General features: G+C 46.2%; 1 protein-coding gene across 10 annotated transcripts in view; it reads right to left on the bottom strand.

Annotated features, from left to right (window-relative positions):
* LOC309363121 (A-type potassium channel modulatory protein KCNIP1) overlaps positions 1 to 22,227 on the bottom strand; it is a 552,464-nt gene that overhangs the window by 168,622 nt on the left and 361,615 nt on the right. For 2 of the 10 annotated variants that reach the window (XM_081899214.1, XM_081899218.1), the window contains exon 1: positions 2,900 to 3,101. The exons of the other annotated variants lie outside the window; for them this stretch is intronic. In XM_081899214.1, the coding sequence (XP_081755340.1) occupies positions 2,900 to 2,930 (31 nt within the window). In that variant the 5' untranslated portion in view covers positions 2,931 to 3,101. Of the gene's footprint in view, positions 1 to 2,899; positions 3,102 to 22,227 lie in introns of those variants that run through there. 10 annotated transcript variants of the gene reach the window in all.

Genomic DNA, 22,227 nt, shown 5'->3' with positions numbered 1-22,227 from the left:
ATTGGAGAGATGATTGTCCTTCCAAACAGCAGCTACATCAATACAAGATTATAATGGCAAGAGGTCTGATCTTCTGGTCGATGTAAGACCTGAGCGGTATGCTAAAACTCTGACCAATATTGGCTATGTCTGATAAGTGATGAGTGTCTGGGGATGTTATGGTTCTGACTACTGATGCTGTGCCCTGACAAAGGTATTTGCGAGCTGGTTCAAGGTCCTCAAGTGGCAGATAGATTGGCACTATCAGACTTGCCAATAACAGATTATTCAAAAGAAAAACAAATGAGTTCAGATTTGTGACCTTTTCTTCTACATAAACCAGAAGCCTCCAGGATCTGGCCTATGCCCCCAACCAAGTTAATTTGTTTCCCAAGAATTCATGAAATGTGTGAGTAGTATGAGACTGGTAATTATCCTGCATTTACCTTGACTCCATTTAGAAACAGATTGCCTTACACAAGGACAAAGAAAGACCCAAACTAACAAAACGGGGAGCTAAAATGGCATTTCTACAGATTTATATGCCAAATGATGTTGGAGTGTGACTGATTTTTCAATCAGAAATGACTGAGTAGTTCACATGATGACCCTGAGCTACTCCTCAGAACGCAAGGCTTTCCAAAATGCAAAAGGCAATACAAAATTGTCCAAAGCAAAGGGTACAATGCAAAGAACTGTTAACAAATGTGTTTCAGTCTTAGGTATCTACTGTGAAAACCACAGCCTTGTACTTAACTCTCTCCTCCTACTCTGCCATGTCTAGCAGTGCTTATCCACATCATAAATGCACAGAGTATTTCCCAAGCAATACCCCACAATATTGGCTGTTGACTATGGAGGCTGCTGTTGTCATCAGAACACAAGTAAGAACAGAGTAGGAATGGTGAGCTAGATCAGTAACTGCTATTATTGGCAGTAAACCTATCTCATTTGGGCCTCAATAAAGTTGAAATTAAAAATATAAAAATTGCTTAGTCGGATCAGATCCTTTCCTCATAAAATGCCCTGATCATTTTAGTTTCATTTCTGTACTCTTTAAAGTTCTTTGGTATTCTGTTCAGGGGCGTAGGAAGGGCGGTGCGGGGAGGGCAGTCTGCCCTGGGTGTCATCCTTGAGGGGGGATGACAAAATGGCACACCACAGGGGGTGGCAATTATCGCGGGGCCTGGCCTGTAGCGCGACAAAGCCACGTGTCTCTCCGGGAGTGACATGGTGGTTTGGGCCCCACGCCGTCCGAAACGGCAGCATGGGGCTTGCGTCTGCCAGGCAGACTCTGTGTGTGGATTGGCACGCCACCCCCATGGGCAGATCACCGTGATGTCCCCATGGGCAGATCGCACTGCCCCCCGCCGCTCCAGGTGCCAGAGCAACTAGCTACGCCCCTGATCCTGTTGCTTTTTGAGATTGAATGCCTAGAACTGTGCCCTGCATTCAAAATGTGTCTTTACCATAGATTAATCTAATGACGTTCTATGTTATTTGCTATTAGGAAAGAGAAAAAGCAAGAATGTCTGTAATGAGCTGCAATTGCATTTTCTGTTCCTTGCTGTGCAAACCAACATGGAACAAATATTCGGTGGTGGGATATAGTACCTTGCTCTCTCTTGGTGGGCAAATATACTTAACTGAATTCTGTGGATGTGGTATATTAGTATATAAAAATTATTAGAACATTTAAAAAGTTATTGTCTCAAATTTAATAGTTATCATTTTAGTCATCTGATGTAATCATATTCAACTCCTAAAAGTTTGCCATTAATCTACATGAGATGGATCCAATTCATTTAATTAATTAAGTGCCTGAACTAGTTAGTGATCCAACTTTTTAAAAAAGAAGAAGTTAGCATATGAACGAATAAAAAAGGATGAATACCAATAGGAACAAAGGCATATTTTAAAATGTGATAAGGGGCAAGTTCCATCGACTCCCACTAAAGCATGCTAAGCTCCCAGTTAAACTCTGGCAACCAAGGTTAGGCGAGATTAGTCACAACTGCCACTGTATAGACTCTGAACATATTGTCAGACTCAGGAATGACGACAGCATGGCACAGAAGCTACAGCACGCTCAACAACCAGGATGTCAGCCTGCTATGTGCCACACGATCCTGGTTCGTCAGTTGCATTTTAGGGCACAGCCAAAAAACACACACTTCTGTTCTGTTATTGGAAAGGTAGTAGAGACAGAGTCTGTTTTCTAAAAGTCCCACCAGCTCCAGCCAACACAACTAATGGTCATGCATGATGGGTGTTATAGACCAACAGCATCTGGAGAGGCTGAGGAGATGCATTTTTCTCTGCCTTCCAGTGGTTCTTGTGTAAAACTCCCAAACTGCTTTTTGAAAAGCAGTTTTAGACGTCTGTGAATCAGAAACGGAGAGGAAATACTTTTAAATCAAATCTGTATATGTACACAAGAGTGAATTTGGAGGGTTTGCGGCAGGGGGTGGGGGGTGGGGAGTCAGAGGAAATCTGACGGAAGCAAAATGCATTTCTATAAGGCTAGCAAAATCATTCAGAGGAGTTCTGCACTTCCAGTGCACACCCATCTAGATTGCATCCAGTAGTTATTATCTTTTAAATCACTTTAACTACAGGCAGTATCTTCTATGTGGGTTTTTTCTAGGTCAATCTCATTCAAACTGAGGTACAAAGCACATATATTTAAATAAAAAAAAGCACTGAAGAAGTAGATCAGCCCCAATTCCATAGAAATATTCCCCAAAGCTCCACTGATGTCACATTTGCTGTATTCTAATCTTCTCCGCTGAACTCCAAATGAATAAACTGCCAAGCAAAACTTGATACCCTGGGAACACTCACTTGCCTATGTTGCAAAAAGAAGCATACATAAAATCTGGCCATTTCAGGCCTTGAATAATTTACAGAGTAATCCTACCTTCCTGGGTGGGCAGAGCCAATTGCTGCATCTGCTGCTGCTGCTAGGCAATGTGGAAGGTGAGTGAAGACTTTTCCTGGGGTTTTTCCATCCTTTTCTTTCTTTTTCTTTTCAAGAGTCTATCTCATTGATCGCAATGGGAAGGAATTAACCCCACCATCTCCAGGGCCTCTAGGGGGCAGGAAATGAGGGCGCTTTGGAGCTTACAGATCCACAACCTTCCCCCACATACTCCCAGCATGCCCCTGGATTGCCGTTTCTGGCTCTGCAACACATGAGGAAGCACTAGCATGTCAGCGAGAGTTACGGCTCCTTTCTGCTGCCACACTGGGGAAGCTACTCTCTTCAAAGAGGGAGATCTGCAGTATCCTTTGAGTGTAGGCTTGTTCCCTTAACCACAGGTATGACTGGAGTCTATTTAGCTAAGTACCTTATACCTTTCTGTTATCAATCGGTTCTCCAATGTGTGGAGAAGGAGTGTTTAGCAGACCACTGGAGAGCAACTCTCTAGGGTTCATCACTCTGATGTTTTTCTTCTATACTAGACATTCCCCAAAGCCCAAATCATCAAATTTTAGGGTTTACAGTTGCTGACTTGGAGCTACAAACATGAATACTTTAAAATAAGAGATTAAGAGATTAGTTCTTTATAACCACTGAATGTATAATTCTTTGTATAAGGCAAACCTTTACTATTAGTTTTATTAAAGATATGGATACCAGCCAGGAGCTGGTGTGAGGGATCCTGCTACAAAAGCCATTGAACAGCTGTCATGTAATCACATTCCATCAGTCTCTACTTTGTTTTGCCAGATTTAACTCACAGTGTACCAAACTCCTAGAAATCATCTTTCCAAACAGCAAACAGATTGGTACTGTTTGGTTACTGCAGAGCAGCAGTCTGCTCAAAAACCTCTCTTCTAGCTCAAATCAAAACAGTAGGAGTTTGGAACAGAACACTGCAATGATTTGAAAGGCCACAGCATGTGAATGTTTGAAAGCCCATTTTGTGTGGCTCCTCTGTTGTGATATTAACAAGTCAATGCTGCAACTCGTGTTCATGGTGGGTGGTATACTAGGGAATATCGATTGTACATGCTATTCAAGGTAACACAAGGAATTCACGCTTTTCTCCTGTCGAATTATACAATGTGTGAAACACAATATGTGTAGTAGCACCAATAAATAAATAAATACACTTTTAAAATCCTAATCTGCATCAGTTTATGCTGTGCTGGCTGCCAAGAAAGCGCACATTTGGAGATCTGAAATGTGTAAATTAAGTACTCCTGCTGTGTAGAATTGATTCTGCTTCCCGGAAGGTGGACCATAACTCAGGTCCCAAGTTCAACCACCAGTAGCTTCAATTTAAAGGTTGCAGGTAATAAAGGGAAGACCTCTCTTTAAGACACCGGAGAGCCACTGCCAGTCAGAATTAACAATGCTGGACTAGATAATTTTCAGTTTGTCACAACATCAAGTGCTACTGCATCCAACACTACAATAAATATAAATTGCCTTTAGATTCGGGTACATTGCTGCAGGGAGAAGAAGTTTTAAATTGCGCTAGCTTCTTTGAGCTAAGCAAGATTTCAGAGACCAAAGATGTGCAACTCAATAAGTTGCTCGCGCACCCTGCATTCCAGTTTTCCCCCTGAAGATTGCCTCTTCAACCCAGCTTCTGACCACTGAGTCACTTCTTCCTAGGAAGGAGAGGGGGAGTGGCCAGGTGGTGGGGAAGTTAGCATAGTACAATGGCATCAGCAAGAGTGCCAGATTAGTTTGATCACTACTTTTGCACCAACCCACCTCCCTGCTGCCTCGCCATTCCTCTCCTTCCCAGCATACAGCAATAACTCAGCTGTCAGGAGGTCATTTGAGTGTCATTTCAACCATGCCACCCACTACTGCAAATCACAAGCAAAACACCAAATTTAAAATAAACTAAGGAGTTAATGAAAAGCTCACAACACAGAAACGTAGGAAGACCACACCACAGCCATTTTAAGTTTCTGTGGATAAAGTCACCACAGCTTTCTGAGTATGTAGTCTATTTAATCCAAAGCTACCATGCCCATGAGCTCCAGGGCAGGTTTCTGGGGGAAAGGGTTCATATTTACCTATCTAATTTTTTATTCCCATAATAAGTGGGTAAAGATTATATCTGAAAGCAGGTGTGGCTTTTTTTCCCTGAAGATGTGAAAGAAAAATAGAAGCAATGTGCAGAGTGGTGCTACAGAAATGACAGAAAAGTCTTGTGTCTGCCCTTGAAATTCTCTGAAGGTGCTCAAGCAGCTGTAAGCAAAAACAGAGGAAGAACTGGCCCCCAAAAAGAAAATCCTTAGGCTGGGAAATAGGGATAGTTATTATACCAATGTATTAGTCACCCTCTGTTTTTAATTTTCTAAACGGGGCCCAGGGGCAGCTCTGCTCTTCCCCTCTGGAGAGAGTTATCTGCTGTAAATTTGCATATTTAACCATTGTTACATATGAATAATCTATAAAACAAGGCAATGTTGCAAAATGCAAAAGGCCTGCTAGGGAGGAAAATAAGTCATATTAGTATTCATTACAGACCCCATAATCACCATTTGGAGATGAATTAATCGCTAATAGCTCCATAGGCATATTTGAGGCTGTTGATAGCAAAGAAAAGTTTAAGAAGAAAGGGCTGCTGCCAGGAAGGGAATCAGTTTATGGAATCCAACTGATCAGCATTCTATGCAAGGAAGAGGAAAACATAAAAGACTGCAGTTGGGTGTTCTAGCGGAGGAGTGATTAGTACATCAACCCCAACGTTGGGTGGCTGGTCTCTAAAGACAGTGCCTTTATGGGAGATATTGTGCCTGTAACTTAAGGTTACCAGATTTTTTTTCAATGAATCCGGGGACACTTTAATTAATTAATTACTACACATTTGGGGCGTTGATGCTGCAGCGATGGTGGTGGCAGAGGGGCCGCTGTCGCCTTGACCTCAACCGCCACGTTGAGGCTTGGGCAGGGCAATGCCTCCCTTCCCATCGGAGCAGCCCCAATCCCACTCCTGCTTAAACGTGGAATTTTGTGAAGCACTTACTTAGATTTGGGAAGGTTTAAGATGGCAGCCCTCATCTGACCATACCACCAACTCCCTATGGCTGAGGGGACCTCAGACCCCCCCCCAAATGGAATGGGGCTAAGCCCCCCTCCATTAAGGGCAAGAATCGCTGCGCCAGGCCTCACTGGGCCATCCAGTGACTGCAACGAGCCCCACTGGGCTTTCACATGCCTGTAGCAGGCCATGAGAAGGCCCAAGAGGCTTGTTGCTGGCACGGGGGGGGACGCCTATGACACCACCTAAATCCACCGTACTTGAGCAGTATTATAGCTGTCCACAGAAGCAGCATGCAGGTATGAGAGATTACATTCTCCCTTATTGCTCCTGCTTTGCACTATTTTTGGGTGCTTTTGCCTGGCAGGAATAGGTGCTTGAGCTCTGTCTGTAGTTGAAGCTAGAGAAACAAAAGAACATGATGAGGCATTAAGTAAAGCAAAGAAGAGGTGGAGTCTAAGATGACAGGAACTGAGTTCCTTCCCACCGCTTGGGAAGTGGGAGGAAAAGAAGGGAAGGACAGTCGGAGCAGAGGGGAGGACCATGGCAAGTTGGCGAGACTCTCGTATGAGAGACAGTGAGAGGGGCGGCAAACTAAGTGACCGCCCCAGGCAGCAAAAGCCCTAGCTATGCCCCTGCCTGCTGCACAGAATTCACAGACACACAAACACACAGCGACATACACAGGCTTCCAGCAGAGTACAAGTTATCCTTATTCACCCCAAGCCCACTTGTCATAATGATTGGCATTTCATAAGTATAATTATAAATTGTGCGACAGCTTAGCCTTCAACACTTCTTCAGTGGCTATAATAATTCACATTGTTATCAACTGTCACAGCAAGTGTCAGAATTCCAGAAATCTGCAAATCATTTTCAAGGTTTTCTCAAAGGCTTTGGCAGGGTTTTACTTGCCAGAGCACTGGCAGGACACAAATATGTCCAAGATGCGCACATGGGTGTTTTTGCATTTGTTCCTAGCTACACTGTGTTGCCAAGGCCACCTCACATAATAATATTGTATTTGCACCAGCTAGCCTGTGGTCTGAATGTATTTTGATTAATTTAGCATCTACCCATGAATCCTCTGGTATCTTTCAAATGGAAGCCGGATGAGTAAGAGATCCCATACAGAAAACAACTCTACAGTCTCACAAGGAATGGCGATAATGAGGCTCTTCATAAATAGATTTTATACAACTGCCCTCAAAATTGTCAGAATTAAATGGAAAACTGTTTCGCTCCCTAATTCAAATCCCTAATTTTCCCCATCCAGCTGAATACAAAACTATGTCATGCTGTTGAACAGAGAAGTTTGCCTTAGAAATCTCATAGAAAGGTTATTGCTGCCTCTTAAATTCTATAGGATTTTAAAGGTTAAGATTTGAATATCTAAGCTCTCCGACTCTCACTCAGCAGCCTCAATCTTCACTGTGCAGTTTGAAGCAGCATTAATCAGCCTGAAATAACAAGACTCTTGCAGGCAAAATGATTTCTTTATTTCACTTTAATTATAACATACAAGCTTAATGCTGAGAATCTGACAAATGGGCAAGCAGGAGGAATTGTTGCTTTAAGGGCAATTATGGCCAGATAGAGCGATATATTATACCTCAATGAAACACAAGCCCTTCTTGATCAGCTATAGCAGAAGATGTGTGCTGTCATTAAACCAGATTTCATGTTGTTTGAAAAGAAATATGCAGGTGTTCAAATGAACCATGCACTGACCATATTCTGAAAGCAGAGTTTGCTTTGTAGCACCACCGTTGACAAGTACCACAATACATACATAGCACAGCCTTCTTTCATCACCTTTACCGTTAGTATTCCAAGTGAAATAAAAATGCCTGTCTTTTCAAGATGCTATTCATAGAGCAGAACTACACACTGTGCAGAAAATAGGGCTACTGCTCCAAGTGGACCCCTGGGTTGAGTTTTGCACCTCTGCCTCTAACATCACAAAGCCTGTGTCCATATATTACTGTGGCAAGGGCTGCTGCTCAGTAGTAGAGCTACTGCTTTGCAGGCAAAAGGTATCTGATTCAACCCCTGGCATCTCCAGGCAGGGCTGGAGAAGACTTCTGTCTCAAACCCTTTAGAGCCACTGCCCATCAGTATAGACACATCCAAGTTAGATGGACTAATAGGAAGCTTCCTATGTTCGTAATGTGCATTTCCCTGAACATGGCAGGTATATCAAGCAGCATGCAATGGCAGGTGGACACATCACAAGGTAAATTATAATGACAGTAATGCCCCCTTAGCTGTGCAATTATCTTCACCTCAAGGGCATGGGAAACTCCAACATCTGTTCTCCTATGAATTTGATAAATAGTCTAGGCTATTCAAGATCTGGGATCAGTTGGACCACTGCTGTCATCTGTATTCACTAGAATTCCTTGTTGTTTTATGGTTGCTTCTTTGTATAATAGACTGTTAGATATTATGTAGGAATAATAATAATAATACAGTGGTGCCCCGCTAGACGAATGCCTCGCAAGACGAAAAACCCGCAAGACGAAAGGGTTTTTCGGTTTTTGCGACGCTTCGCTAGACGATTTTCCCTATGGGCTTGCATCGCAAGACGAAAGCCCATAGGGAAATCTCGGGGACCTTTTTTTAAATGCTGGCGGGGGGGAGCAAAGCCTTCCCCCCCCTCCGGACTTCAGAAGAGGTCCAGGAAGGCCGGCGGGGGCGAAAGGCTTTGCTCCCCACCGCCAGCATTTTAAAAGCGGTCCGGGATAGCAGGGAAGCGCTTCCCGCTATCCCGGACGGCTTTTGAAGGCAGGCAGGGGGGGCAAAGACTTTTGCCCCCCCTGCCTGCCTAACCGGGGGCTTTTAAATCGCCCCGGGACTGTCCGGGGCGATTTAAAAGCCCCCGGACGGCTTTTGAAGCCTCCCCCCCCCGCCCGGCTTCGGGGCATCATCCCGATGCCGGGCGGTGGGGCAGGAACGCCTCCCCCAGCCGCCCGGCTTCGGGGCATCGTCCCGATGCCGGGCGGTGGGGCAGGAACGCCTCCCCCAGCCGCCCGGCTTCGGGGCATCGTCCCGATGCCGGGCGGTGGGGCAGGAAAGCCTCCCCCAGCCGCCCGGCATCGGAACGATGTCCCGAAGCCGGGCGGCCGGGCGGGAAAGCCTCCCCCCCCCGCCCGGCTTCGGGGCATCGTCCCGATGCCGGGCGGTGGGGCAGGAACGCCTCCCCCAGCCGCCCGGCTTCGGGGCATCGTCCCGATGCCGGGCGGTGGGGCAGGAAAGCCTCCCCCAGTCGCCCGGCTTCGGGGCATCGTCCCGATGCCGGGCGGTGGGGCAGGAAAGCCTCCCCCAGCCGCCCGGCATCGGGGCATCGTCCCGATGCCGGGCGGTGGGGCAGGAACGCCTCCCCCAGCCGCCCGGCTTCGGGGCATCGTCCCGATGCCGGGCGGTGGGGCAGGAAAGCCTCCCCCAGCCGCCCGGCATCGGAACGATGTCCCGAAGCCGGGCGGCCGGGCGGGAAAGCCTCCCCCAGCCGCCCGGCATCGGGGCATCATCCCGATGCCGGGCGGTGGGGCAGGAATGCCTCTCCCAGCCGCCCGGCTTCGGGGCATCGTCCCGATGCCGGGCGGTGGGGCAGGAAAGCCTCCCCCAGCCGCCCGGCATCGGAACGATGTCCCGAAGCCGGGCGGCCGGGCGGGAAAGCCTCCCCCCCGCCCGGCTTCGGGGCATCGTCCCGATGCCGGGCGGTGGGGCAGGAACGCCTCCCCCAGCCGCCCGGCTTCGGGGCATCGTCCCGATGCCGGGCGGTGGGGCAGGAAAGCCTCCCCCAGCCGCCCGGCTTCGGGGCATCGTCCCGATGCCGGGCGGTGGGGCAGGAAAGCCTCCCCCAGCCTCCCGGCATCGGAACGATGTCCCGAAGCCGGGCGGCCGGGCGGGAAAGCCTCCCCCCCCCGCCCGGCTTCGGGGCATCGTCCCGATGCCGGGCGGTGGGGCAGGAAAGCCTCCCCCAGCCGCCTGGCATCGGGGCATCGTCCCGATGCCGGGCGGTGGGGCAGGAAAGCCTCCCCCAGCCGCCCGGCATTGGAACGATGTCCCGAAGCCGGGCGGCCGGGCGGGAAAGCCTTTGTCCCCCCTGCCTGCCTTCCCAGGGGCTTTTAAATCGCCCCGGACAGCGGAGAAGTCCTCCGCTGTCCCGGGCGATTTTAAAATGCCGCCCGCCAGAAGAGGTCGGGGGAAGGCTTTTTCCATAGGAACGCATTAATTGATTTTCAATGCATTCCTATGGAAAACCGTGCATCGCAAGACGAAAAACTCGCAAGACGAAGAGACTTGCGGAACGAATTAATTTCGTCTTGCGAGGCACCACTGTAATAATAATAATAATAATAATAATAATAATAATAATAATAATAATAATAATAATTTATTTATACCCCGTCCATCTGGCTGGGCTTCCCCAGCCACTCTGGGCGGCTTCCAGAAAAATATTAAAATACTGTAATACATCAAACATTAAAAGCTTCCCTAAACAGGGCTGCCTTCAGATGTCTTCTAAAAGTCTGGTAGTTGTTCTCTCTATGGAAATCACTCTATAGTTCTTTTGTAATGAAAATTGGTCTAAAAGTGGTCAGTCAATCAATTAATAAAGCGGCATGCTACGGGGGGAAAGAGATGCGGGTGGTGCCGTGGGTTAAGCCACAGAGCCTAGGACTTGCCGATCAGTAGGTCGGCGGTTCGAATCCTCACGATGGGGTGAGCTCCCGTTGTTCGGTCCCTGCTCCTGCCAACCTAGCAGTTCGAAAGCACGTCAAAGTGCAAGTAGATAAATAGGTACCGCTCCAGTGGGAAGGTAAACGGCGTTTCCGTGTGCTGCTCTGGTTCGCCAGAAGCGGCTTAGTCATGCTGACCACATGACCTGGAAGCTGTCTGCGGACAAGCGCCGGCTCCCTCGGCCTATAGAGCAAGATGAGCGCCGCAACCCCAGAGTCAGTCACGACTGGACCTAATGGTCAGGGGTCCCTTTACCTTTACCTATGGGGAGAAACTCAACACCACCCTTGTGTTCCACATAATGTATAGCTCTATCCTTAGGGCTAAGCTAGATGCACCATTTATAATGTTGGTGTCTCTTGTGGGTTTTTCTTTTTAAATAACAGAGATCAATACTACAGTGTGGAGAAAACAATGGTGGCTGATCCCTTAGAGGAAGTGAGGCACTACCCCACCAACCTCATTTTCTCCAGCCAGCCAGCCTGCCTCCTTACTTACAACAAGTCTGGAATGTGACACTGCTTGTCAGCATCCTCCTCCTCAGTCTCAGTGCTGCCTAGCTGCAACTCAGTGGGGAGGAGGGGAGGGATAAAACTAAGATTAGTGGGCTCTTCCTGTCATTGGTTCTGGCTCCACCTCCAGTTGGCCTCCCTACATTCCACCCTATCAGTTCAAATGGGCCTCAGCTACTACTGGGAGGTAGGTTTTTAACCCCTTCCAAAGCTGTTGCTTGCCCACAAATGAATCACTGCAGAAACAAGGGATGTGGTTTTTGGTAGGGAAAGTGCAAGGGAGGATAGAGTTATACAAACACACATACACCCACTGTCTTTTTTTCTGGATCATCCCTCTGAAACCCTGGTGATTGCTGTTTAAAAAGGTGAAAACACAAAAAAGACAAGATGGGTGGGGTATAAATAATAAAATTATATTATCAACTTGTTTAATGCCACATCTAGCTTGCCCCCAATGTCTGAAGTAGAGAAAGGGATACAGAATGTGGCTGTGTGCCAAGTGTAAATTATTGTCTGAAAGATACATTTAAAAATACATTTTCTAAATTGCTCTACTCTGAAAAAATAGGTAAGTTAGAAAAGTTGGTGATGAGGGACTGGTAAGCTCCTTGTCAACAGGATCTCCCTATGCAAACAAGGATGGCTCTAAGTGCCTCTCAAAAGGTGGCTCCCAACATATGCTGCCTGATCCTTCATTCAAGTTCTGCTAGGCTGTGCTTGGAAGATGTGTAACATTTAAGGGCTAGAGAAATTCTGCTGCCATTTCAGATCTTACTGCTTCTGATAGGTTTTCTAGGCACCACACTAAGGATTTATAGGCTAATCAAGGTTACATTTATGTGAGAACAAAATTTCTGCAGCATAGCTCAGCTTTATGTAATTGAGGCGCCTCCATTTTTTGTTCATTCATTTTCTTCCAATTGCAGCCACTTCTCTTGAAAGCCACCAAGCAAACCAGCATCCTGGCTTATGTGCTCTTCAGACATAATTATCTACACACTAGTAAAGAGCTTTTAAGAGAAGTAAAGAGCTTTTAAGACAAGATACTAAACATGCTCTTTGGTGACCTTGCCTGGTGCTCACTGAGTATGCAACTTCAGGACAAAAAAACAGTGCAATTGCAGAGATCAATGAGTTCAGGCAATGGAGCAAAACAAAAATGTCATCCCAAAAACGTACACCTCTGTGGCTGTTGCTATCAAAGGGTTAAAAGAGTAGCAGAAACGCTCTAATCACTGAGCAGCTGGAGGTCATTAGGCTTCCAGGAACATGAGTCTGTATAAATAGTCCCCCTGTTTGTTTGTTCTTCCCCCCTTCTCCCTTTTGGGTGTGTGTTTTGCTGAGATGTGTGATTCGTCGCCAGGATTGTTTTTTGGTGTTTTGTAAATAAACCTTATTTTTGATTTACAAACCGCATGCTCCAGGACTCCTTTTTGGGAAGATGCTGCCTCTCCTGCCCTTCTTAGCTGCTGCGCGAAATCCTCTGCCGTGGTGAGACTTTTAAAGAAGGAAGTGCACTGGGCATTTACATTAAACTAATTAAAGTTTAATGGGACAGGTTATGGATGTTTGTACGTCAAGAAGGAGATAAGGAGAGCAGTTCAGAGTGATTTATGCAAGGACTGGAGTGAAGACAGAAGCGGTTGCCGACAACGAAAGCCTCCAAAGCAGCTTGAGTCCTGCAACGTGCCTAGAAAAGTTTTAAAGAGGCACTGCGCAGTTTGTACTCGCTGGAAGACGTCTGATTCCTCAAGGAGCCACCTCAGCAGCTGGGAGACGGTCTACAGGTGTGTGAGTATCGTTCCTAAGCCCCAGGGAGGATGGCAGAGTCCCAGGAAAGTTTTACTGTCCCGTTTACGCGACTCAATAGGAAAAATTGGCAAGATTGGAAGGCTAGAGTAAGGGTTTGGTTGCAAGCAAAAGAGTTGTGGAGCTGTACTGAAGCACCGCCTTTACAGGCAGCTGCAGACGCGTCTGCAGAAGCCAAAGCAGCAGCAGCAGCTTCACAGAAACGCGACAGGAAAGCCCAAGGTCTACTAGTTTTGGCAGTGGGACCAGAGCAAATGCCTTATGTTTCTGAGTTAAAGAACACGCATGAGGTCTGGACGGTTCTGCAGCGGTTAAATTCCAGAAACACTGCGGGGGCCAAGATCCATGCTACAAGATGTTTGTTTGATTTACGTCTCCAACCGGGAGCATGTGTGAAAGAACATATTGCCAAAATGGTGTCTGCCTTTAATCAACTAAGACAGCTGGGCATTCCTTTCTCTATGGAGCAGCAGTCATACATATTGTTGTCTTCTCTTGATAAAAGCTATGAGACTCTAGCTCTAACTTTGGAAGCTATGCCTTCAACTGAATTAACCCTTGAATACATTTCTTCTCGGCTTGCGGATGAACAGGATAAAAGGCAAAGAGAAAGAGGTTTGTCTTTAAAGGGGAGTTATGCTGTGCCTAAGAGTGTTGATGCTGAGTTTGAGCACACAGTAAATGCTTTTGCAGCTAGACACTGTTTTCGCTGTGGTTCCCCTTCCCATCTAATCAGGAATTGCACACGTGAACCTGGTCAAGACAGCAACAAGGCCGTTACCCCTAGTTACCAGACAAGGAGTTCCAGGGGACGTCGAAGAAGAGGAGGAGGTCGTGGCTACTCCCACAGCACACAGCACATGGCTTCAGCAATGGCGTTGATGCAAGGGCGTGGCCAAGGCAGCAATCTACGCTGGTTGATCGACAGTGGTGCATCTCACCACCTGGTGGCGCCATCTAGTGTACGTTTGCAGAATTGCAGACATTTGCTAACCCCTAAAGTTGTGACAATGGCAGATTCAACTAAACGTTCCTTAGAGACTGTAGGCACAGTGTTCTTGAATTGTTTGCAAACAGAAATTGATGCCTACGTGCTAAAGGGACTGAAGGGGTGTATTTTGTCTGTGTCAGAACTTGATAGAAATGGGTTTAAAACTGTGTTTGAAAATGGGGTTTGCACTATTTCAAAGAATAACGTATCTCTTTTGCAGGTGGAATGCAGAAATGGGTTATATTATTTTGAGACAAGTCCAGATGAAGTTGAACAGGTTCATGCTGGTTGTGTGAACACGCCTACCCATAATTCTTGTGTTCATTTATGGCACCGCCGTTTAGGGCATATTAATTTTCAGTATGTTAAAAGGCAACCTGAATTATCAGAAGGGTGCAAATTGAACAAATGTACTAAGTATTTGGATTGTACTGCATGCAAAAGTGCGAAGGTTCATAGATGCAGCTATCCCAGTTCAGATAGGAAATCTGACAAAGTATTCCAACTTGTGCATATGGACCTATGTGGCCCAATGCCTGTTGCTAGCATGGGAGGTTCGAAGTATGCACTGTGTCTCTCGGATGACAAAACAAAGGTTACATGGTTTTTTCCTCTCAAAACAAAAGCAGATACTGCAGAAACAGTTAAAAATTGGGTTCATGCGGTAGAACTTGAATTCGGTACTAGAGTACTTGCTTTTCAGACAGACAGAGGGTCAGAATTTACCGGGTCTGTGTTGCAGAATTTCTTTAAGAAAAAGGGAATTAAGCATCGTCTGTCTACACCTTATTCCCCCCAAGAAGGAGGCGTGGCCGAACGTAAAAATAGGGTTCTGCAAGAGTTGGCAAACTCTATGTTGTTTGATGCTAAACTTCCTCAAAGTTACTGGGCGGAAGCCTGGCAGGCGGCTACTCATATTCTGAACCGAGTATATAATTCGGTAATTGATACTACGCCTTATTTTGCTTTATATGGGAAGAAGCCCAAAGTTAATTACTTTCGGGTGTTTGGATCTCAAGCCTATGTACTTATCCCAAAAGCGTTAAGGAAAAAGGGAAGTCCAAGGGCTAGGAAACTCATCTTTTGCGGGTACGAACCACATGCCAAATCTTGGAGGTTTGTGGACCCAGGTGGGGATACTACAAGAGTGGTCCTCAGTAGGAGCGCTGATTTTTGTGAGCAGTCCGGATGGACTCACTTACACGCTAACCCTGACATTTTGAGAGATGATTTAGGCATTCATGCTGAGAAAGAAAATCCAGAGAGTGATGAGCCAGAAGGGGATGGTGCACATGGTTCAGATGCAGATTCTGATCAGGCACGAGGTTCTTCTTCTAAGGTAGAAAAGCCAGAATCTAGGAGTGCTCCAACTTCGCCAGTCAGTAGGCCTAGCAGACAGCAAAAGCAAAGCAGGTCACCTGCAACACCAAGCCCAAGGGAGGTATCTAAACGGAGGTCTTTATCCCTAGAGGCACGTCCAGACATAAAGTCTGAGACAGATTCTGACAGCCAACGGTCAGAGGGGGCACAAGAGGAGCAATTGCGCAGGTCAAAACGCGCCACGAAGGGCAAGCCGCCAGAGCGGTTTAAGGTGACAAGTGTATACGTAAATATGGCACAGTGTGAGCCAGAAAGCTATATGGAAGTACAACAGCTTCCAAGCTCAGAAGCCGTAAAGTGGCAGGAAGCAATGGAAAAAGAGATGGCTTCAATGAAGTCTCTCGGTGTGTTTACAAGTACAGAGCTTCCGAAAGGGCAACAAGCTGTAGGTTGTCGATGGGTATATCGTTTAAAGCCCACAACTACTGAAGAGTTGCAATATAAAGCCCGGCTAGTTGCAAAAGGGTTTTCGCAGCGCAAAGGTGTTCACTATTCTCAAATCTATGCCCCTACTTCAAGATCGGAGTCATTAAGAATGCTTCTAGCCTCTTCAGCTAAGAAGGGAAATAAGCTGTTTCATTTTGATGTCAATGTGGCTTATTTAAATGCAGACTTACAGGAGGAAGTCTATATGACACCACCACCAGGTTTTGAAGGAGACAAGCCAAACCAGGTCTGGCGCCTACACAAATCCATTTATGGGTTGAAACAGTCCGCCCGTAATTGGAATTCCTGCTTAAACGATGCTCTAGAGAGCATGGGGTTCAGAAAGAGCGCAGCAGATGCGTGTCTTTATCTAAAAGGCTCGGGATGTGAACAAGAAGCAGTTTTGATATTTGTTGACGATTTATTATACAGTGGAAAGGATGATAAACTTGCACAACAATTTGCCACAAAGCTTGGAGAAAGGTTTCAGATAAAATCACTAGGCAATGTATCTGTTTATCTAGGAGTTAAAATTCAGCAAGATGAAAATGGTAACTATTGGCTTAGCCAAGAAGCTAAAATCCAGCAGTTGCTGGAAAGGTTTAAAATGAACAACTGTGCTGGTGTTAAAACCCCAATGGAGTTAAGTTACACAAAGGATGCTCAAACTGAGCAAAAGGCAGAGTTCTGTAATCCCGGGGTTTACCAGTCAGCGATAGGCAGTCTACTCCACATTGCACAGTGGACTCGGCCCGATATAACATATGCTGTCAACATGCTGTGTAGACAAACTGAAAAACCATCAATGCATGCTTGGCAAGGAGTAAAAAGAGTTTTAAGGTATCTCCAAACTACCAAAAGCTTTCGCTTAAAACTATCAGCAGAGGGCAGCACACAACTTGAATGTTGGGCCGACAGCAGTTGGGCAGATGCTGGACCAGATAGAAAATCAGTGTCAGGAATGGCGATAAAATTTGGAAATGCACTAATTGGTTGGAGATCAAGAAAACAATCACTTATAGCTTTAAGTTCAACTGAATCTGAGTTCAATGCGTTATCAGATATATGTAGAGAACTGGAATTTTATAAGCAACTGGTACAAGAATTGTTTGGAGAATGTTCCCTACCTATCAGAGTGTGGGAAGACAATCAACCTTGTATTAAACTAGCTAAATCAGGTCAATTCAAGGCGCACACAAAACACTTGGATATCCGTTATCAAAATGTATGCCAAAATGTAAAACAAGGTTTAATTGAACTAAAGTATTGTCCAAGCCAAGAAAATCTCGCAGACGGTTTTACAAAAGCTTTGAGTCCGCAATCTCATAAATGTTTCTGTTCAGGTTTAAATTTGTATTAAGGTTGGTACAGCTCAGTGTTACGAGCGAGAGGGGGTGTTGCTATCAAAGGGTTAAAAGAGTAGCAGAAACGCTCTAATCACTGAGCAGCTGGAGGTCATTAGGCTTCCAGGAACATGAGTCTGTATAAATAGTCCCCCTGTTTGTTTGTTCTTCCCCCCTTCTCCCTTTTGGGTGTGTGTTTTGCTGAGATGTGTGATTCGTCGCCAGGATTGTTTTTTGGTGTTTTGTAAATAAACCTTATTTTTGATTTACAAACCGCATGCTCCAGGACTCCTTTTTGGGAAGATGCTGCCTCTCCTGCCCTTCTTAGCTGCTGCGCGAAATCCTCTGCCGTGGTGAGACTTTTAAAGAAGGAAGTGCACTGGGCATTTACATTAAACTAATTAAAGTTTAATGGGACAGTGGCTGCTGAACTTAATTACCCCTGGAAAATAGATTCCTCTTTTTTTAAAGTATGTAAAGTCAGGTGAGCGGAGATGAGGTGAAACTGAAAATTCTGATTTCCCATAAGCTTATATTGGCAGAAATATCAGTTGTATACCTAGGAATTATCATAAGAACATAAGCCCTGATGGATGAGATCAAATGTCCATCTAGTCTAATACCGTATCTCATTTTCCACATGGCCAATTGGATTCCTCTAGAAATCTCCTTTCCACTTCATTTCCTCCTCATCAATGGATATTCAGTTCTTTACTGTCTCTGAACATGGATATCATATAGATATCATGGCCAAAAGCCACTGACAGACTTGATCCCTATGAATTTGTCTAATTTCTCTTTAAGCCATCTAAACTACTGGCCACGACTACATCCTGTAGCAATGAATTATAGAAATTAATTATGCATTGTGTGGAAAAGTACCGTATTTTTCGCTCTATAGGACGCACTTTTTCCCCTTCAAAAATGAAGGGGAAATGTGTGTGCGTCCTATGGAGCGAAGACACCATAGCCCCGCGACCCTCTCCCGGTTGGAGAGGTGACGCGCGGCTCAGGCAGGTGCCTCCATAGCCGCGCGTCACCTCTCCAGCCGGGAGAGCTCGCGCGGAGCTAAAGCAGCCCCTCGCGACCCTCTCCCGGCTGGAGAGGTGACGCGCGGCTATGGCAGGAGCCTCCATAACCGCGCGTCACCTCTCCAGCCCGGAGAGCGCGCGCGGAGCTAAAGCAGCCCCTCGCGACCCTCTCCCGGCTGGAGAGGTGACGCGCGGCTATGGTAGGAGCCTCCATAGCCGTGCGTCACCTCTCCAGCCCGGAGAGCGCGCGCGGAGCTAAAGCAGCCCCTCGCGACCCTCTCCCGGCTGGAGAGGCGACGCGTGGCTCTGGCAGGAGCCTCCATAGCCGCGCGTCACCTCTCCAGCCGGGAGAGCGCGCGCGGAGCTAAAGCAGCCCCCCGCGACCCTCTCCCGGCTGGAGAGGTGACGCGCGGCTCTGGCAGGAGCCTCCATAGCCGCGCGTCACCTCTCCAGCCCGAAGAGGGTCGCGAGGGGCTGTTTTAGCGCCGCACGCGCTCTCCCGGCTGGAGAGGCGACGCGCGGCTCTGGCAGAAGCCTCCATAGCCGCGCGTCACCTCTCCAGCCGGGAGAGCGCGCGCGGAGCTAAAGCAGCCCCCCGCGACCCTCTCCCGGCTGGAGAGGTGACGCGCGGCTATGGCAGGAGCCTCCATAGCCGCGCATCACCTCTCCAGCCGGGAGAGCGCGCGCGGGACTAAAGCAGCCCCTCGCGACCCTCTCCCGGCTGGAGAGGTGACGCGCGGCTATGGCAGGAGCCTCAATAGCCGTGCGTCACCTCTCCAGCCGGGAGAGCGCGGACGGGGATAAAGCAGCCATAGCCCCGCGACCCTCTCCCAGCTGGAGAAGTGACGCGTGACTATGGCAGCAGCCTCTCCGCTGCGCCTTTCCGCTGCTCCCAGACCTGCTCTTTGGGGCTGGTAGTGGGCTTCCCCCCGCCAGCCCCAAAGAGCAGGTCGAAAGGAACCTGAAGCCAGGAGAGCGAGACGGGTCGGTGCGCACTGACCCCTCTAGCTCTCCAGGCTTCCAAGGTAGCCACCTGAACGCACCTTAAATGGCACCTTGTTTTAGAGCGGGAAAACAAGAGGGGGAAAATTCTCCCACTCTCTGCACAGTGCTTCCTGCCGCTTTGCTGAAGGGGCACTGGTCAGAGAGCGGAAGAATTTTTTTCCCTTGTTCTCCCCCCTCTAAAACAAGGTGCGTCCTATTGTCCAGTGCGTCCTATGGTGCGAAAAATACGGTAATTCATTTTGAATGTGATGAATCTACTGCAACCCCTTTTATTGATTGAAATAAATTTATAATATTACGAGAGTGAGAAAAGCACTTCACGTGCCAGTGTTGTGTAGACGTTTGAGTGCTGGAATAGGATTTGGAAGACCAGGATCTAAATCCCCACTCAACCATGAAGCTTTCTGGGAGACCTTAGGAGATCTAGGAATGCTAGAGGAATCTGCTGAAAATGGACTATCAAATGGATTTCTTTCTGTCCAGTCAATACAATTCCCCATGATTCCTTGTTAGATGGCTAAGATATCCTTCTCTATTTTGTGTTCCATAAAGAACAACAACAACATTAAAACACATATATTTCTACATCAGTGGTCAACATAAGGGAAGACAAGCTTGTGCAAAATAAGCTAATAGCTGTGGAATGGAAAATACTAGAGGAAGGTGAGAGTGAATGCTGGAATTCAGGAATGTTCATACATCCCTAGACCAGTCACTGTCTCTCAGCCTAAACCACATTACAAGGTTGTTATGAGGATAAAATTGGTAGGGGACAACCATGTGAGGGACTTTGTCAAAAACTTTTTGGAAGTTCAGTTATGGTATATAACATCTACCAGATCTCCCTATTTGCTTGGATACTGACACCTCTGAAGAACTGCAAAAGATTAGTGAGGTAAGACTTCCATTTGCAGCAGCCCTACTGATTCTTTTCCAGAAATACATTTTATCTTTAAAAAGTTGTCATCCAGTAAATAAGGACAGACATTAACTGGCCTGTAATCACTGATGTGTAAGTTTTCAAAACCATGGTGCTTACTCATTCCTAGCTTTGCACAAGCAATCCATTATTTTTGAAACAGCAGATAGCTCCAGTCAATCTATGTATATAAGAGGTTACTTTTTATGTTATGACTGAAACAGATGTGATGCAAAAGATATATGATCCAATATTTGGGGGCTCCAAATTTGATCAGAGCATCGGCTAGGAGTTTAACCCTTTCTCCCTTGCCATTTTACTGATATTAATCTGCTCCAAACCTGCTGTTAGTCCCTGGGGGAAAATACAAGCATGAAGCAAGTCCACCCACCCACCTGGGCTAGCAACAGATGTGGAGGGAAAAACAGATTAGGCAAACAGATCTGACAGATAAACTATCCCCATCACTGCTACTCTGATAAAAATTGGAGCCTCCTGTATCTAAGGTGTTTTTTTTAATGTTAAGAGGCCCAGTCACAGATGTCTCACATACGGGACTAAATTCTGCCACTGAGAGTGACATCAAAACATACTACCTACGGAGCATATTTCAGAATTTGAGGTGAAGGAGACAGTAAACACCATGAAGGTACATTTGATAACTGGATTCTAAAATGCTTCTTGCTAAGGCATTAACGCATTACATGAGTAAATGTGGCAGTGTGATTGTGCATTGATTGGAATGAATATGCAGTTACCATTCATTGTTGCTGAAATACTGTCCTCCCATAGGAGCACCTGGGTAATTGTTAAGCAACACCCCCCAAGTGGTTATGGCCTTTCATGCAACCTGTAAATGATGGGAACAGAGCTCATATGAGAAGACATCACTGGTAAATGTTTGAAAGCAGGAAGCATATCATTCCTTCCATTGTGCTCATGGTGGTGATTGATGTTTCTATTGTTTCTCCAATAAGTCAAATTGGCCTGTTACTGCCTGGCAAGGACATTTATTTAAAAGATGCTTAACACAAAACGTTCTATCTCAAAGAATTATTATCTTCAGGAGATAAATGAGAAGGATTTTTTTTTTTTTGCTCCTGTAAAAGAAATTAAACTGGCTTTTTCTGGCCTATAATCTATGCAGTTCCTTGTATTTTTGTCTGTACAGCAGTATGTTTAAACAGCCCTCTTTAAGAATGGGTTGTGGGGAAATGATTTTATTCAGCAAGCATTTGTTATATGTTGAAAATTAAATGGTCTTAATTATGAGTTCGGTAGGGGGGTAGGTGCCACTGCATTCTGTGAGCCGCCATGCTGTCTACAAGACTTCCTCTCTTTCCTTGTCCACTTTTGCTGTACTAGCTACACAAAGGGCACCAGAGTATATTAACAAAATCCCAAATGATCAGATGTTTTAGAAGTCAGTACAAATATGTTGGCCACTGAATGCAAGTTACCTCAAATTTCATTTTTGTTAGACTGCAATTGAATGGAGCCACAATGACTAATTTCTGTAATTTATCTTTAGACCTTTTATACTGTCACTGACTGAATGGGTACTTGAAGCCAAGTTCCCTGGATATGCATCCAACTCCTTATATAACTGTTTCCATCGCATATAAATGAATTAGACATACAGAATATGTCTTCTCTTAAAGATTCACATTTGTTATTCTCACTTTCCCCTTTTTGTACTGTATTTGTGTACAGTGAAATCCTGTACATGAGGGATCTTCAATCTCTTTAGGCCCAAAAGTACATCTGGAAATCTAAGGAACTGTCATGGACACCACAAAGTACCCATTTCACAAAACAAAAGGCAAAAACCTACTCACACACCCAAAATAAAGCATAAACAAGCAAACAAAAAGTCCTTCCTAAATAAAAAGGCCCCCAAACAACCCAAAATTTTTACAACAACCCCCATTTCACTTAACTGCCGGCATTTAAAAAATGGGAGTGACAGGGGGCCTTAGTAGGTGACAAGGGGGGGGTGTCCTGAAGGTGATACTGTGCCATTGGGCAGCAAGGTGGGAACCCCAGCTGTGCATGTTTATTCAGAAATAAGT

The sequence above is a fragment of the Podarcis melisellensis genome (assembly GCF_964234715.1).
Source record: "Podarcis melisellensis genome assembly, chromosome: 2".
NCBI lineage: Eukaryota > Metazoa > Chordata > Lepidosauria > Squamata > Lacertidae > Podarcis > Podarcis melisellensis.
Note: the sequence above shows the minus strand (reverse complement) of the source record. Positions and strands in the feature narration are given on the sequence as shown.